The sequence below is a fragment of the Cyphomyrmex costatus genome, unplaced genomic scaffold (genome assembly GCF_001594065.2).
Source record: "Cyphomyrmex costatus isolate MS0001 unplaced genomic scaffold, Ccosl1.0 scaffold30, whole genome shotgun sequence".
Taxonomy (NCBI): domain Eukaryota; kingdom Metazoa; phylum Arthropoda; class Insecta; order Hymenoptera; family Formicidae; genus Cyphomyrmex; species Cyphomyrmex costatus.
In genome coordinates this window covers 879459-896645 of record NW_017277125.1, presented here as the reverse complement: position 1 = coordinate 896645, position 17187 = coordinate 879459, and the positions used below count along the sequence as shown (strand labels likewise).

The 17187-nt window shown below is 32.6% G+C and overlaps 1 protein-coding gene across 1 annotated transcript; it reads right to left on the bottom strand.

The window, feature by feature from the left end:
• Positions 1-435: 435 nt before the first annotated feature.
• On the bottom strand, positions 436-15560 carry LOC108775444 (choline transporter-like protein 1). Its single transcript, XM_018541818.1, has 17 exons — positions 15492-15560; positions 8413-8597; positions 7517-7630; positions 7297-7445; positions 6856-6936; positions 6591-6681; positions 5497-5560; positions 5007-5115; positions 4532-4640; positions 4326-4445; positions 4113-4238; positions 2936-3042; positions 1903-2159; positions 1578-1750; positions 1414-1506; positions 1242-1334; positions 436-1152 (listed from the first exon to the last, which is right to left on the bottom strand). The coding sequence occupies exons 1-17, from the start codon at positions 15526-15528 to the stop codon at positions 1084-1086; spliced, it is 1977 nt and encodes a 658-aa protein (XP_018397320.1). The 5' UTR covers positions 15529-15560; the 3' UTR covers positions 436-1083.
• Positions 15561-17187: the final 1627 nt, after the last annotated feature.

Here is a 17187-nt window from a genome sequence, read left to right as displayed (position 1 = left end):
GCCAGCTCAGTGTTAACGATACATCACTTTGCTAAACCGGCATAACATGAGATCTGTAAACCGCCAAGCATGAGCGTTCATGCACTGTGTGCCCAGATAAAATAAACTAAAATTAAAAGTTAACACCTGTCCCGTAAAATCTTCGTATTTCACCCACATCCTCTTTTTTTCAACATTATCTTTCTCGACATCTTATCTTTTTATGAAAAAGATAAAAAGAAATAAGATCTTATGTCAAATCTTTTTTTAAATTTTATTCGCGAATATACAATACAATATTAATCTTATATTCCTCTTTTGAAATAACTCTTATATCTAAAGCTGTCTATTTATATCTTAAACGGCATTTGTATCAAAATAAAAAGTTATCAATTATAGGCACTTCTTTATAAAAAAGAAAGAAATATTTACAACAAATATAAAGAACGAGTACATTTTAACAATATAACTATATGTAAACTTATGCTATAGAATGTGGAATAGATCTTATAGATTAATTTGTTCACTAATCATGGTACAAAAAGTACATGTCTAGGTTCAGGCTGCCAAATCGACGTATTCGCAATTGTGCGAACGTCGCATCTAAGTTTATGTAGAAAAAATTATCTTGTTATATAAAAAATATTTTTAGAAATAGGAACTTCGAAAATAGAATGATTCGTAACATTCCTTATAATGTTGTCAGACTAGTCAGTCCATTGATCGAAACAATCGATTGTGCGCACCACACTTTGTTGCTATAGAACTTCAATAACTGTGTTAGGCTGCATTCAGAATCCTCATCTGACACCCAGGTGTCGTGTTATCCTTGTTTATCATTCGTGAACAACAAGAATGAAACAACATCTAGATGTATCCAGATGACGATTTTGAACGCACCCCTGTATGTTAAAAGAAGACAACTTATGCGTATATGAAAAGAAACTATTTCTGTACGTGTTGCAATTATCTCTTAAAGATCCATATATTACAACAGACCTGTCCAAACTTAACTCACGAGCTTGTCTTGTTGCACTGGCACTGAACATCGAATTTAAAATAATATGATATATTCTTTGAAAAAAGATATATTCTTAACGCTTGTTATAAAGCTGCAGCACCTCGTTGTTGTTCTAGATGTCTTAAAGCTTTCTTGCTGTTCTCTACGAATTCCTGAGCACAAGATTTTTGTTCATATATAAATGTCTTAATAACGATTAAGATATGATAAAAATGATGCATTCATTAAGGCTAATACGAACCATTAAACCGCGGCTCATGAAATAAGGTCGGTTAATGCCGTCATTTTTCTCACAGTCCTCACAGAAGCATATGAATATTGTGTCAATAATCATCTGAAAAAAATTATCATTTCTATGAGGATTGTATCATTTATTTAACAACATTTTACGTATATTTTGCTTTTTACATCACCTCATAGATTGATATGAAACAATGCGAAACAAGGAATGCGAATATCCCTGCGAGAGTGATTGGTATCCAAGGATGATTAAGCCCTTCCTTTTTCTGCAAAGGCATAAAGTTAAAGTTAGTAAAGCCCTTGAAATATAAAATACAGTATATAATAATTAATTTACCTGTACCTGCATCAAGTAAATTCCTGAAACGATGGTAAGAGTGACAACGAGGACTTTACCCAAAAAAAGGACGAAATCGCCAACGCTGTTAATCGCCGCTACTCGTAAAATGTTGCTTGACAAGGCCTGGAATGCCTTTCTTCCAGCGGTGCAAAAGTTGCATCCGTATATAGCTGGAAAACATCGTTTTTTGGTATGTTAATAAAAAAATATATTTAATTTTTATTTTTAATTATTATCTATGTATCATATTATTCAAGAAAAGATATTTAGGACCGATGACAAATTCAAATCAATATTTATGTCATAAAAATATCGGAATTACCTGTTTCGATGTAAGCATTCCTAGTGAGAAATTTTAAAGCACACTCGAAACACCAGAGACAACATTGACAACACCATAGAATTCCTTTTACACATGCGTTGTCATATCGTTTTAGATGTTTTTGGATGAAAGCTATCATGGCTCTGATAACTCTAACAATACCTATTATTAAAGCTCCGAAAGCCACGGTACCCAAATGATATCTTATAAGATATCCGAAACCTTTTGCCACTGGTAAAGAAAGACTTCTTTTATCCCTGTTAAAATATAATGCACTGCTCTATAAAATTCATGCAATACTATGAAAAAGCATAATCTATGTTAAACATCATATAGGTATGTATACAAGATGTTTGACGTTAGATGGAACTTGTGGATAGATAGAGCAGGCTAAATTGACAATGAATCGAAAAGTACTGTGTATTATTTTGCAATTTTCGTAATGACTAATGAGAAATTAATTAATAAAGATAGCCAAATGTGCGCATTTCGCGTAACCACTAAACGCAAACATGCAGAAAGATACGACAACGCGGGGAAGATATTTTTTTTCATCGTTCATGGTTGCCATTGCTGCTTGCAGTAAACAAGTTGTCGCGCATATAGCAACCTACTGAACGATTGTATCTCGCCACGTGCTTGTGATTGGCAATAAATCGGGTGAATACGTGCTTATATTATTCGGACATTTTTAGAAATTAATATCTTATTAATTATTGTGAAAATTATGAATTCGATTGACACACATTGTCAGTTTAATCCACTTTACCTACTTATACATAAGTGGTATTTCTTCTAATGTCAAACACCTTATACTATATAAATAAAAGATCATTAGCAAGAAATTCAATAATGCTTCGTGAAAATTTTCTAGATACGTATTATATGTTAGCAGATAATATTTTCGAGCACATAAAAAGTACTCATTTTATTTTTTTTATAACTACAACTTGATGAACTGATGACATACAAATTAACTTTTTATTGCGTTATTTTTTCTATTTGAACTTCGTATATCTAATAAAGATCTCACCTTGTAAAGAACCATCGGGCAACAGCGCAAGCAACAACCATGTGCTGGCAACCCAAATAGAATTCACACGCCACGAAGAATAAAAATAGATTGTACCATCTTGTTGCCTAAATTAATTCCATTTATTATAAAGATAAACACAAAATATAGTTTGATAAATTAAATAACAATTAATACATACATGATATAGAATAAAAATATTTCAGTATTTGATATTAAACATATTTTGTGCCTAATGATTTCTATGAATTTTATATATTTGAAAGTATTAAGAATATATTAAATATACTATTTCTGCCAAAAGTGACTGGAATTGGAAATCTATACTTTTCATATAAAAATAAATATTACGTACATATAAAACAGTTCAATAAGGTCAACATTTATATATAACAATATAATTTTGTAGTTTATATAAAAATTGTCTCATTTTATTTCAATTATTTTTTATAAATATATCAACTTTTCTTATTAAAATAATTTTTTATTTAATAATAATCTTTAATTATACATAGTGATAAATAGAACGTTTCGGCTTACTTAGTCATCTTCAGCCATTATAAAAATTATTTCATATAGACTTAGTTTCGAATTATCATTAAGCGATACTATACAAATCATATGAGGCATAGCGCAATTTTACAGATAATAACTTCCACCGTACGTTTGTTACGAATGCCAAAGTGTATCTGAGAATCAATAATTCGTTCTCATATAATCGCGAACAATAATCTTCCACGTTTTACGTTAATAAAGGTGGAAATTATTGTTTGTAAAATTACGACGTACCTCTCATGTGATTTGCGTATAATATTGCTTAATATTTCGAAACGTCTATGTGAAATAATTTTCCAGCTAAGTAAGCCAAAACGTTCCATTCTTCATTACGTAATTAAAGATTATTGTTAAATATACATCTTAATTAGATCGTTTATAGGCCTATATTTTTTACTTTTTTTTTTTATCGATTTTGCATTTCAAATACAACATAGAAAAATTTGTAATTTAAAAAATTTTTCATTTTATTAAAGGATATAATATATCCTTGAGGCAAAATGTATAAAATTCACAAAAACATTAGATTAAAGATCCCACTTGATAACTGAAAATGTGAATATTTATTTATCCTATGAAATATAATCTTTATCATAATTGATAAAAAAATATGCTCACGTACAATAAGCAGCGCATCTTTCTTGAAATGAACGTGATTTTTTCTATTCAAGTAAATGTCACCAGCGCTCTCTATCCATAGCATACAGTAGACCCATGCTACTACGGTAGACCCGATCAGCAGATAGGTCTGAAAATAAAGAATATTTCCGCGTTCGTAAGATCAATTGAATATGAAGTGAACCGAACTTGTATAATTGAAACGAGATATACTCACATAAATCGGCTGAAATAGCAACGCAGGCATCGAATATACAGCTTTACCCGCCTCTCGGAAAAGCTGCATGACCAGTTCGATTCTTTTCCTCATTACTAGAATTACTAGAAGAACAATCACCTGCGAAATATATTATATGCGGTTATATTATATGTATTCATCTGTAAAATGTGTGTGAATATAGCGGATGTAACGATTTTTCTTACAGAAACAACAGACATAATAATAGCGTAGATAAAGTAGGGTTCCACGCTGGAATCATCCGGATAGACCTCGCCTCTTTCCACGCTTCTTTTTTCACGGTACCACGCTAGCCTTTGCATAAAAGATTAAACTTATTTTACTAAATTTAAATAATAGGTGCACGGAAAGAACGGTTTTGCTGAATTATTTAAAAATGTAGCTAGATATCAATCTAAAAATAATTTTGTTGAAACATCGTAACAATCGTGCAAAACTCTCTCATGCTTGAAAATTTTACATTGTTGTTTTGATGGTCGAACAAAACTATTTTTAATTTGTATCTATCTAAAATTTCAAATACTTCAGCAAAATGTTCTTTCTATATAGGTATTCCATTCATGTAGGAATTTTTAGATTGAATGATTTAAGATGTAACCTTTATTACAGTTTTAATAATTAATCGTTTTAATTATTAAAAACTGAGAGAATTCTCTTTACCAGAGATACGTTGTGCCACCGATGCAAGCCAAAACTGCGCCGATCAATACGACATAAATGACATATTGTACCATATAGCGGAAGGCCACCAGGATACCGAGAGAAAGTGCTGAAAAATCGTTGGTCGCAATCAATCACTCAAAGCCCCTGTTTTGTATCGCGTAGAAAGAGAGAAATAATATAAGAATTTAAAACTGAAATTTAATATGCGAAAATCAATTGTCGATAAAATAAAAGTTTATTCTGTTAACATAAAAAAATACTATTTGAAATTTTTCGAATTCCAATTACATTCTGCAAACTGTTTGGAATATTATCGAATTTAATAAAATATTTGAGATTTACATATATATACATATATAGATAGACAGATAAATAAAAAGGAGGAGAAATCATATTTATACATACGGCAAGAAATAGGTAGTTGCAAATGATATAATATTAAAATAATAAATAACATATGCTACATGTTTTATTTTTGAATACCTACCTAAAGCTATAAGCAAAAGATAAATCAATTCACGCCATGCGATTCCCAGATCAGTAACTGCATCCTGAAATAATGATACGTTTTATCGATGAATTATTTATTTAAACCAATCGAGATGATACCGCAAATGATATATATTGCTTGCAAATTATTATGTTTGAGTAGTTTAAAATTAATTAATCCACTTATCTTAAATTTTAATGAACGCGTCATGGTTAACATACAAAAATAAATAAATTTTAAGAAAAAAAATTGAGATAATTTAGTTTAAAGCTTTATTTAAAATGTAACATATTATTTAAATTATAAGACAGACTATTTCCGAATTATTTTCTAAATATATGATTATCTAGCTTAGAGAACGATAATTTTTCCTTCTAGAATAGATATATTTTCTCTTACTTCTTCGATAATGTTGAAAAAAAAATGGATTCTTTTTCTGCCAGAAGAAGGTACAAGTGTCATAAAATTCTCGGAAATTAGAATAAAATATATTTAAACAAAGTGCCTTAAGACCACAAATGTGAGTATATAACTGAGTAATGAAAGTCTGAACGGTCTAAGCTAGATCTTAGTGCTTAAATAATATTTAAGTAAGTGTGAATTTATATACACATCCAACAGCTCTGTAAACTGCGCACCGAAATCATTTTCACTCTTGAAATGCAATCATAAGCCGAATTGAAATAGTAATACGGTAATGTCATAAATTAAATTGATAAGTAATTTAATAATATTGATGCTAATAAACATTTTAGAAGTTTGACTTATGATTGAGTTTCAAGAAAATAATTTCGGCACTCAATTTACAGAACTGCATATATATACATGTATATATATTTCGTACCGAAAATATTATTTAAGCACTAAAATCAAATAAAAACTAAACGGTTCAAACCGTTCAGACTTTCATTACTTAGTCGTAAAATTTATTTATTATTGATGTAATCAAAAATATATACAAAATAAGAAACATCAATAAAAAATAATCTGCATATTTTTCTTAATTCAAGATCAGATTCTAACAAAATGAAAGGTTAGCGATTTTTACACAAGGAATAATGTCAGAAAATATTCATACAAATAGGACTTACATTGTAAAAACTTTCTAACCGAAGGGTCCTTATTATGGAGTTGATAGTTTCTGTCACTTTCTTATGCATACAGCGATTCAGGAATAATATTCTAGGAGACAGAGAAGCAGAAATTTATGTTAGAGAAAACAATGAAAGAGAAAATAATTAAGTTTGTATTTAGTGCATGAAACTGTCTGTGATTATGATTCTAGCGATTATTTAGATTAATGTGAAAAGCATAATCAGAAACGCAAGACATGTAACGAGTCTCAATTTTACTAACTTATTGGTCTCGTCCTGCACACAGTTCTCCACACATGTACGTTTCTTCACTCCAGTCATTTCTATATCAATTTCGAGATACCTAATGGATATAGAATATAAGTTATTAATAAAGACAATGAATATAATCAATTCTCAAGACCTTTTGATATATAAAGTAGCATAACAATTAATATCAAATCAATAGTTTAATATTATTTTATTTTATAATGTTTTAGCCTTTTTATTGATCCTAGGCTGCATTAATTTTTTCGAATTTCATTTTTTCTTAAGTCCTGCTATAATACAGTCTAATTATTTAATTAATTTAATAATAATTTATTTAATTTATATTTATTTCTGACAAATCAGGGAATTTTTACATAAATCCCACTTTTAATATATGTGAACTGTACGACCAAATTCTAAAGAAATTTAATCTAATACTTCAAAATGCACTCACGGTTTGTTGGTGTAATCAGCACCTTTACACTTGAATTTCGGGTCATTTTCATACGAGGTTATGCGACCGCAAACATTTCCGCAATCATCGTATCCATTTATCACGCGGAAAATGTCACCTTTCTTCACCACATTCGTCATCATGAAGACCTAGCACGCGCGAATTACATTTAGCGAACATATTGGCGTTATGACGCGAATAAAAAAATAATATTACTTACAAAACCACCCGCCAGAACAAGTAGAACGATTATAGCCAGAAAATCGGTGCATGATCGATCCTTTACGAATATCTGCTCTGAATAACTCGACGGCGAGCCTTGATTATTAGGTGTCTAAAAAAGAAGAATTATATAAAATAAATAGTCGATTTTAAAGAGATTTTATTCTCAAATGGAAAATTTAAGATCAAATACTTATGAAGAAATAAAAGCGTACTAGTCAACACGGAAGAATAGTTTTGCTAAAGTATTGAAAAATTTAGCTAGATTTAGCTAATAATTATGTAAGATGCTCAAATTTATTGTTAGAATGTCAAAACATTTTTGCGACATCAGCTTGAACGTCCTGTACAATTATTTTAATGGTTCAATAAAATTATTTTCAAATCTGTATTTTTAATTAAATTTATAGACATTCCAGCAAAACCGTTCTTTCTATGAAAATATAGCTGCAAACCAATTATATTTATTACAGAAAAAATTAGGTTGATTAATTTAATGAATAAAATTAATGATATATTTCAATAAAATCGTTGAAAGTACGGTTCTAAAATATCTAAAAATAAAAATATTTGAAAATAATTTTATGAAATCATCAAAAATATCAAAATAATTATGCAGAATCCTCAAACTGGAAATTCCTTGCAATTTCCTACGATTATTGATAATTTGACAATCTAATAAAATTATTTTCAGGATCTACCTAAATTTTTAGCTATATAGACACAGATTTTTACTCCAGCAAAACGTTCTTCTTTTCATGTAAGACTTAAGTTTGAGTTTCGTGTTTGAGAAACATAAACACTTTATGAATGTTATTATTTTTAGCATGCTACATTCATAAATATGCGGATCCTTTTTTAACTAGCGTCATATAGGGTAGGGAAAACGTTTACCATAGAGTTCGTAGGATCCGTGGGCTCCATTTTAGACGATGGTTCCACTTTGGACGAAGGCTCGTCCGCACAACCACAGCAACCCATTTCTAAACTAAATGGATCGACTGACTCCTCCAAACGATCGTGCTCGTCCTCCTTCTGATCACCCTTTGACAAGCCTACCGCTTCGGAACACGCGCCAGCTTTGAGAACACAAATTAAAGATACGATAATCAATTCGCCTGTCATTACATTTATTGAAACTGCAAAAATAATCAACATTGCATAATACTTCAGCACATGCGATAAATACATGACAACGAGCGAGATAATCGTGCTTTTTATGCATGATACTGTATAGCGATTTTATCGCGGTACATATTATATACGTATTAAAATTCCGGAATATATTAAAATAATACTTCAAGCTAGGTATAGATTAAAAATATCTAACATACCTATTGCACGATATATGTTTTTCAATTTGAAACCTGTTGAAGCGAACATACCAATACATAAATCGCTATACTGAATTATCGTCAAGTTTTAGACGAGAATATTGAAAGGGACATAAATTTTCAAATTTAATTCTTGATAATTGACAACTTTTAATTTTGACCGAGCAGTTTGACGTGCGCATAAAATGTATTAAAACAATTTTGATGTGAATGCAATGTGATGGCGATCACTATTTTCCGGGACACGTTCCTTGAACGAAACCTGCTGGGTCACGTCGATATCGATCGATTAATACACTCGGGAGGAGAGTTGCATGCTTGGATATTGTTGTCGCAACGCCAATCAGAATCACGCATCATCCATGGTAACACACGCGAAACACATAATTGTTTAGAAGTAGAACTTGAGAAGGTTGATTGAAATACGTCAAATTTTCTAATAAATTCATGAGAGATAGATACTTTAACGAGAGAGATAATTACTTTCTGTCAAATTACGAAATAGTAAACTGTAGAAATGATAAACGGAAATACATATGTACAAACAAAATTTTCAATATACATTAATATATATACATATCGTGACATTTGAACAACAATTTGTAATGAGTCCTATATTTCTTTATCTCAAACCAAATAGTTGACATTAAACAGCAATAGTTATAATTGACATCTTTATGGACTATAAATTTATTAGCTAGGTATAATGAGACAGATATTCTGTAAAGAAGTGGCGTATAAGATTTATTTAGCGTAAAACGGCTAACTTCACACTAACACTAACAGAAAATCTATCACAATCACTAAAGATATACACGCAAAAGTCACACGAATATATATTGAGTGCAGTAGGTTAATGTTACTTCCATGTTTCAGTCACGAAAGAAACACGAGAGAAGTTTTTGCCGCGGCAACACGGAGGCAAAAGGGAGCTTTAGTTACGCGACGTAGTGTTGAATGACATGGATACGGCTATTGCCTCTCGAAGACATTACAATTACGTCATTACTTCCTGCTTTTGTTGCAGCCGTTAATCTACCTTCGTTTAAGATTTTTTAAGTGAAATCGATCGCTTTCAGTAAATATAACGCTCACGCTATAACATTTCAAGTGAAATAATAATATTACTTAAAATATCTCAAACGGTATATACATATAATCTAAAATATTAATATTAATGTTCGTATAAAATATAATACGTATTATTAATTTACATTACATATATATTTCTTTACATATATATAACATAAATTAATTTATTAGTATTTCTATAAAAGACGCATTAGTTGATTGTTTTGTATCGGTTTTTTGGACTACTTTTACCCCTACTACTTTATACATATAGCAATAACATGAAAATTTCAACTGCAGTATTTTACCTCGTTGAATTAACGATCATCGGAAAGATGTCATCAATCAAAATCGACACGGCCTCGATCGAAATTAAACTTTAATATCGTGATAATCAAATTGCCTTTCCATGTCTATATACCGTGTCGTAGGGAATACTCCTAGATGTAAGACGGATTAACGCTTCCCTGACCCGATCGATATCGAAAGTAGGCGCATCGCCCTGTGAACACACGGTCCGTAACTACATTTCGTACATTCAAAGAGGGGACTAAACATGATAACAATCGACCCAAACAACATCGCAATATACTTTCCAGTTAGAACACAAATTGACACAAACGTCATTCTGTCTCTCTTTTATATGACACTTACGAGTAACAAAGACAGAACGATATCTGATGTGTTGACTTATATCATCAAATAAAAAGCGTCTATATTTCACAATGCAGTTAGTCGCGATGGTTGATTACTATCGCAACAATAAATGCGATTTCTGTGCACATAAATATATCATGTCGTATAATTATATATATATATATGTGTGTGTGTGTGTGTGTAATTATTTTTAATTTTTTTATAATACTTCTTGTTATCAAGTTCTCATTGTTCATAAGATAAATGTTTTTCTGTGTAATTGTACGTGTGTGTAACTGTGTATAGTACAATGATACCTAGCCTAGCTATTCCGGAATAACTTTTCCCATGAAAACAGATGGTTCACCGGCTACCGCATAACTTCTTGCACGCGGCCCGCAAGTGCAAAAAGCTGTAAATGTTTACAGAGCAAATCGAGTACGTAATCCAGTATGGGACATTTCAGATTTGTAGTTTCGGACGTTCTTCTATTTGACTTAGGTTTAGCCAAGGATTTCAGCTAATATTGGACGATTTAGCTTGTCACACGTATTATATATACTGTTTGCCAACAGTATATGTATACGCTACTATCTTACTATATGCCTCAATGAAATTGTGCACTCGTAATAATAAGAGAATATCGACGATAAAGGTAATTTCGCCGTTATAACCGTTAGTCTGTATCGCGAATTATTTTCGCGCTGGTGGCCTGCCAACCTAGCTGGGATCTATTTTCGTGTATCCAAAGGCATCGCCCGTAGATTTCAACGGAGTTCCCGTAAAGTTATGAAAGACGTATTTCTCGAAAACTTACGGGCATCAAGCGGCGGTATACCTTTTCAATGAAACTTTGGTGAAAATACGCTCGAGAGAGGGTATTCTTTACGCATTCCGTAAGAAAAATTCCGAGGTACGAAGTTGCAGATTTTTCTTGCGGATCAACCGACGCTTCTCACCAGCCGGTGAGTTGGATACATAATCTCGTCGAGCAGCACGAGCAGCGCGTGGGACGAAAGATGCATGCGAAAGAAAAAGAGAATGAGTGAAAAAGAGAAGAAGAGGGGAGGGATTTAGACCTCACATTGAACATACAATATCGCATCGTCACAAGTCTTTCACACGCTCGCAATAGAGATCGTACGGGATAATGGGAAAACAACTAAACGACGAATTAAGGCGTACTTGTACTAATTATACACTCTCCTATGAGGAATTAAGAAGAATCGTGAGTCACGCTTACGCACACATACGTGCAATTATATGAGATTCTTCTATTATTATTTCATATCACATCCCGTCTTGTATGTATCACATTAATAATTATTTATTTAACACTCTTATTAAATAATCATTTTAGATTACTTATTAAGCAACCATTTTAAGTTCATAAAAACCAATAAATCTTTGGGTAAATTTAGTTTGCACTATGAATTAATCTAACGGTTTAATTAATAATCGTTATCGCACCTTCTCGTTGAGTCGAATTAACGTCACACAAAAAGAACTGAAAAAAAGAAACCCGACTGCAACCCCGACCAACTACGATCGACGCACTAGACAGAATAAACGCATCTCTATTCGTTCTCACAACTTTGTCCCCTCTCTAAGCTCGGTTTCTCTTCGATGACAAACTTGCCTTATCGTATAACAACTACAACATAATACAGTCTGACGATAATCGTAATGATATATTATCTGACAACGTTGTTATTGAAACACAATGTCTAATAGATAATTCAGCTCAGCAATATCTATGAGCTGCATCTCTGCAATACCCTTGAAATGTTCCATATATGCTTGGTGTTGCGTGCTCATGCCTTCGCCTTAGTTTACAGTTATAGATATTACGAAATCGAACACACATGCAACAAATTAAATACAAGATTAAGAAAAGAGTCATACAGTCTTAAATTCACTAAAGGAATGAAGAATAGCTTCGAATTATTTAAGCAACAATAATGATGATGAATGAATATTGAGAAAGAACGCAAGAATCGAAACGCTGAACTTCTGATATAAAAGAATACCTAGATGCCGTAGAATATTCCGTGAACTAAAGAAACATCTGGATGAGACGTTTGCGAGAAATACCGAGCAGGACCGAAAAGGCCCGATTTTCTTGACGTCCCTTTGTACCTGATTTCGTCATTCATCCCTGTCTGAATTGATATAGCATTCCAGATACATTTTCAGTTTCCATTCTCCGAGAATTTTAGGCTTGTGCAGGTCACTAAAGTTTAATATTATTAAAACCATGTGAATAAATCTCAATAATTTATCAAATTCACGTAACACTACCGTAGCCTATCATAATAAAAAAAAATAGGATTTTTTTACAAGTTTTCCCTACTTTTGCACTCCAAGTATAGATACTAATTTGCCTATATCCAATTATATTTGCCTATATCCTATTCCTAATTTATGAATATCTATTTAAATATATATAAAAAATTGTGACCTATTCTCTCTAACTTTTTAGTTGTACGCAAAATCACTGCCAATCTCGTTATGCAACTTCTAACGATTAATGTCGTCATTATCTTATGTAGAAATCGTTAGAAGATGGATGTATGTTAACAGACGGTGTGTACGCCAATTGCCAAGCTGCTAACGCTTCATCATAAGTTTCTTCCTTTTTCTTTTTTGATTTACAGACTCACTAGATAGTCAACACGTTCGTTGAGTTTAAAAGTCAATACTGGTTTCCGTACTAATTTTTCTCATTGTAGCTTTCACGAACTATCTCAATGAAATAATAACGCATAGCTATGCTCGGAATTCTCGTGTAGGTGCAAAATTATCGCTTCCGGAATTGAGCAAGAAACTCGTTTGCTCACTAACGATATATTAGGCTTAAAAGTTAAATCACTCTGCCGTGTATAACGCTTCGAAATGGAGCAAATAATGAAATAGCGAATCAGGCCGATCAATCTTTATGCACAAAGATATAATTTATCTGAATAATATTCATTTTACAAACGCATTTAGATGTAATTAATGAGCTCGATAATGAACGATAAAGATATATAATACAATCAATAATCTATTTAGCTACATTTATCGACGATAAGGAGATAAAAATTTTCATCGCGAATTATAATATTGTGCAATTTACTTTTATTAAATAATTACTTATTTAAATTTATCTATCTATATGGAGTTATTTTTCAAACTAAACGGCTTAAAAATATTCTCGCAGCTTTTCTTAATATTTCCCATGGAAATGTATTTTATTAAAAATGTGTATGTTCAACGATAATCTCTGTCTTACTCTGTATCAAGCTTAACCTCGACAGATAACAGAAGTAATAGTAGTATATAAGGATTAAAGCAACGCAAACGGATGTAGGTAGTACCTTGATGAGGATTTTCCTCGGCGTCATTCACGCATTATGATAATCCTATATTCTCCGTTCTTCAATTATTCATGAAACTCATTCCCCGACTTTTCTGCTTAGGCTTCTCTTCGCGGAAACAGATATTAGTGCAATTTCTGTTTGTTCTCGAAGCTACACGTATTTCCGGATTTTTGAAAACGAATACAACTCGCGTGTAACATTTACTTATTCTCGTCGTTCGAACTCGCATAACCCTTGGGTTACGATCGATGCACTATCAACAGTATCAACACAGCTGTCTGAAGATAGGCCTGTAACGTGTTTGCATTTGCTCGATTTAACGTCTCTCTCTCTCTCTCTCTCTCTTTCTATCCTCTTTTTCATAAAAATAAAAATATAAAAAGAAGCACAATTTTGTCGCACAAAATATGCAACTCTCTAAAGACGTTAAAATCTTATGAGATTCGCGGTGGGATTATATTACATTCTATGTAACAACGTTTTATGTCATCTACTAAATTAGCATTTCATATTAAATTAATAATCAACTGTTTACGAATTGCTGAACTTTGTGGCAAACGAGATTACAAAATAGAAGACCAAGATTTTTACGTGAATAACGAAGAAATATGAAGGTTAAACTAAGCACATCGAAGCGAGCCTGCTCCTTTTCCGCTTGTAAGGTTCTTTGTTTTCTCACTTCTGATTCACTGACCTTCGCGGGGAATTCCTTTATCTTTTGACGCATTGTCTGCGTTCATTGAATGCAGTAAGGCTTCGATTATAATGGAGGACGGCAGATCATACACTATCTAATTGTAAGTTAATTAGGAGAATGTTTGCAAGTGCAACGTGATCAGAATTATTATGCATACATACTTGATCGATGTAAGTTGAACGATTTGCATGCAATTATTAGCTCTCACGAGCAAAGGCATACTATAAAAGAACTAGTACTCGTATGAAACATGTTTAAATGGTTTTTACATAAGCGATCACTTTACGAAACTGAGATGATTTTATAATTAAAATCACTACTATTAACATCACTTTACATTGTCCCAACCAATTTATTAGTATTTATGATTACGTGGATATGTGGATTTAATCATAATTTTCTGAAAGTAAAACTAAATGTTAAACAGAATGAGTGCGTTAAGTAGCTATGACATTATTTGGATGACAGTATATGAAAAATAAAGATTTTAAATAATATAACGTTTTTTGTTATCGCGGATTTTCAGTGAAATTGCATATTTAAAGATTTGTAAAGAATGGTTACTGAAAAAGAGAAAAAATGTGTTACAAAAATATCTATAAAAATAACATTTTACAATTTTTCACTGCTGAGGTGTAAAAACATCCCAGATAACGATTTCGGAAAAATAAAATAAAGCGTTATATGGTATTGTTAAATTTAATATAACTGTGTAACAATTTTGAAAATTACATTTTGTTTCATTTCGATTATGAATTATTATTAATGGCTTGTTTGGAATAGAAAACATATGTACATTCGCGCGCGAAAATAGCTCTTACAATATTAACATGACACAGAAAATGCTATTATTAAGACGCATTATTCTCGTACCTTTCGATTGTTTGTAATTGAATACACCGCGGCACATTTGTCATTACGAGCGTATCACCTCGTTCATCTTACATCACTCACATATATCCAAGGACCCGCACGTACGCGTGCACCTGCGCACTGCAACCCGCACCTGCGGTTGCGAAAATATAACGCAAAGAGTCTTTCCAGCGATATTCGCTGGATGATAGAAAGAAGCGTTTTATCAAAGTGAAAGAAAAGAAAGCTTTTTAAGGGAATACGATCAATATTCATCGCTAAGTTGGGCGATAAATTGTTAAATCAATAACGAATACTGAAGAATTGTCAATGCTGGAAATAACGTAAAGGCAGTTTTGTGAATGACAAAATATTGACAATGTAGGTCGCATTTTCGCATTCTTATGACGAAATAGCTAAAGAAACTTTTCAGGACCGCATGTGTCTCACTGTGACGTAAACTAGAAACAATAAATATTTAGAAATTAACATCCGTTTATGCACGCACATATACATACATACTAACGGTGAATAATTGAGAAAATAAATGTCGGTCGTTTGTGCGCGGATTCCTAAATCTCCGTGGTCCAAGCGGAGCTTTAAAGACCCAAACGAATTTTTAATTTTAAATTATTTTGCCTCAAATTCAAACGCGAACAAAAAATTAAAAAACGTTCTTGAGTTACCTTCTAAAACATCCTCTCCAAGAAAAATTTTACTCGATATAACATAGTATACGTTATACGTGTACATTTCTAGTAAAAGTTTCCTAGGAAAGGATGTTTGGAATTTAGTCCTAAATGTTAAAGGAGTGTTTTTCAGAGTTTTTCCAGAATTTTTTCAGATTTTGCAGAGTTCAAAAACCCTTTAAAAAACACAATCAGGCACTGTGGTCAATGACCCGGTTGGACTAGAAAAGCAGTGGAAGAAAAACATTGGACCACACAGGATTAAAAATGACAATTGCCGGTGCGAAGAGCAACCGAGAGCACCAAACATCGGAACGCGCATGCATTTGTAGAGCCGAGAGATCTTTCCACTGCCATGCAACGGCACCAAGCCATGAACCGTGTCACGATCTACGTAACAATCGTGACACACCTGTGGGCGTAACTTGGAAAATAAACAAGAGGGGAAAAAAAAATAGTACGAACTAAACCATGAAAACGACGACGATTCTAATAAGAATATTAGATTCGAGGTTCGCGCGAGCATTTGGTTTCCTATCAATGAATCACATATAGACGTGGTTTTATCGCGCTACTGTGATTTCCAAAAATAACAAGGTTGGGCATGCGTGTCTGAGTCACCGAGAAAAATCTCTCCGTGTATTCCGATTAGATTAGAACGAGTATGGCGGCAGCGCCGGTAAACCGTTAACATTCCAACGAGAAGGTAAGCTCGCTGATGAAATCGGGCCATTACCGTGCTACTTGAAGCGAACCCGCTCCGCTCCAAGGTGAGCATTCGCAGTGGTCGCAGTTGAGTCGCAGTTGATCTACGGACCCTCCACAGTCACCACATGTGAATCGGTTTATCGTCGATTTCGTTCTCCTCGCGTATACACAAGCTCTCTCCTCCCAGAACGTGTCTCTTGTGAGTCAATTTTCTGGATTGTCCGAGTTCTTCCTCATCGACAGACCGCTAAAGAAGAAACTCCGCTCAGGCGACAAAGCAACGACAACAACACGCAACACGCACGTGGGTTCAATCTTGG

Bases quoted from the DNA above. Each gene is read 5' to 3' on its own strand.
- LOC108775444 (XM_018541818.1), bottom strand. From the start codon at position 15,528: ATGTGCCGCGGTGTATTCAATTACAAACAATCGAAAG. The intron at 5,561-6,590 runs GTAAGTCCTATT...TCATTATTTCAG, and splicing joins GGTTAGAAAGTTTTTACAAT to GATGCAGTTACTGATCTGGG. The intron at 1,507-1,577 runs GTAAATTAATTA...ATGCCTTTGCAG, and splicing joins TTTACTTGATGCAGGTACAG to AAAAAGGAAGGGCTTAATCA.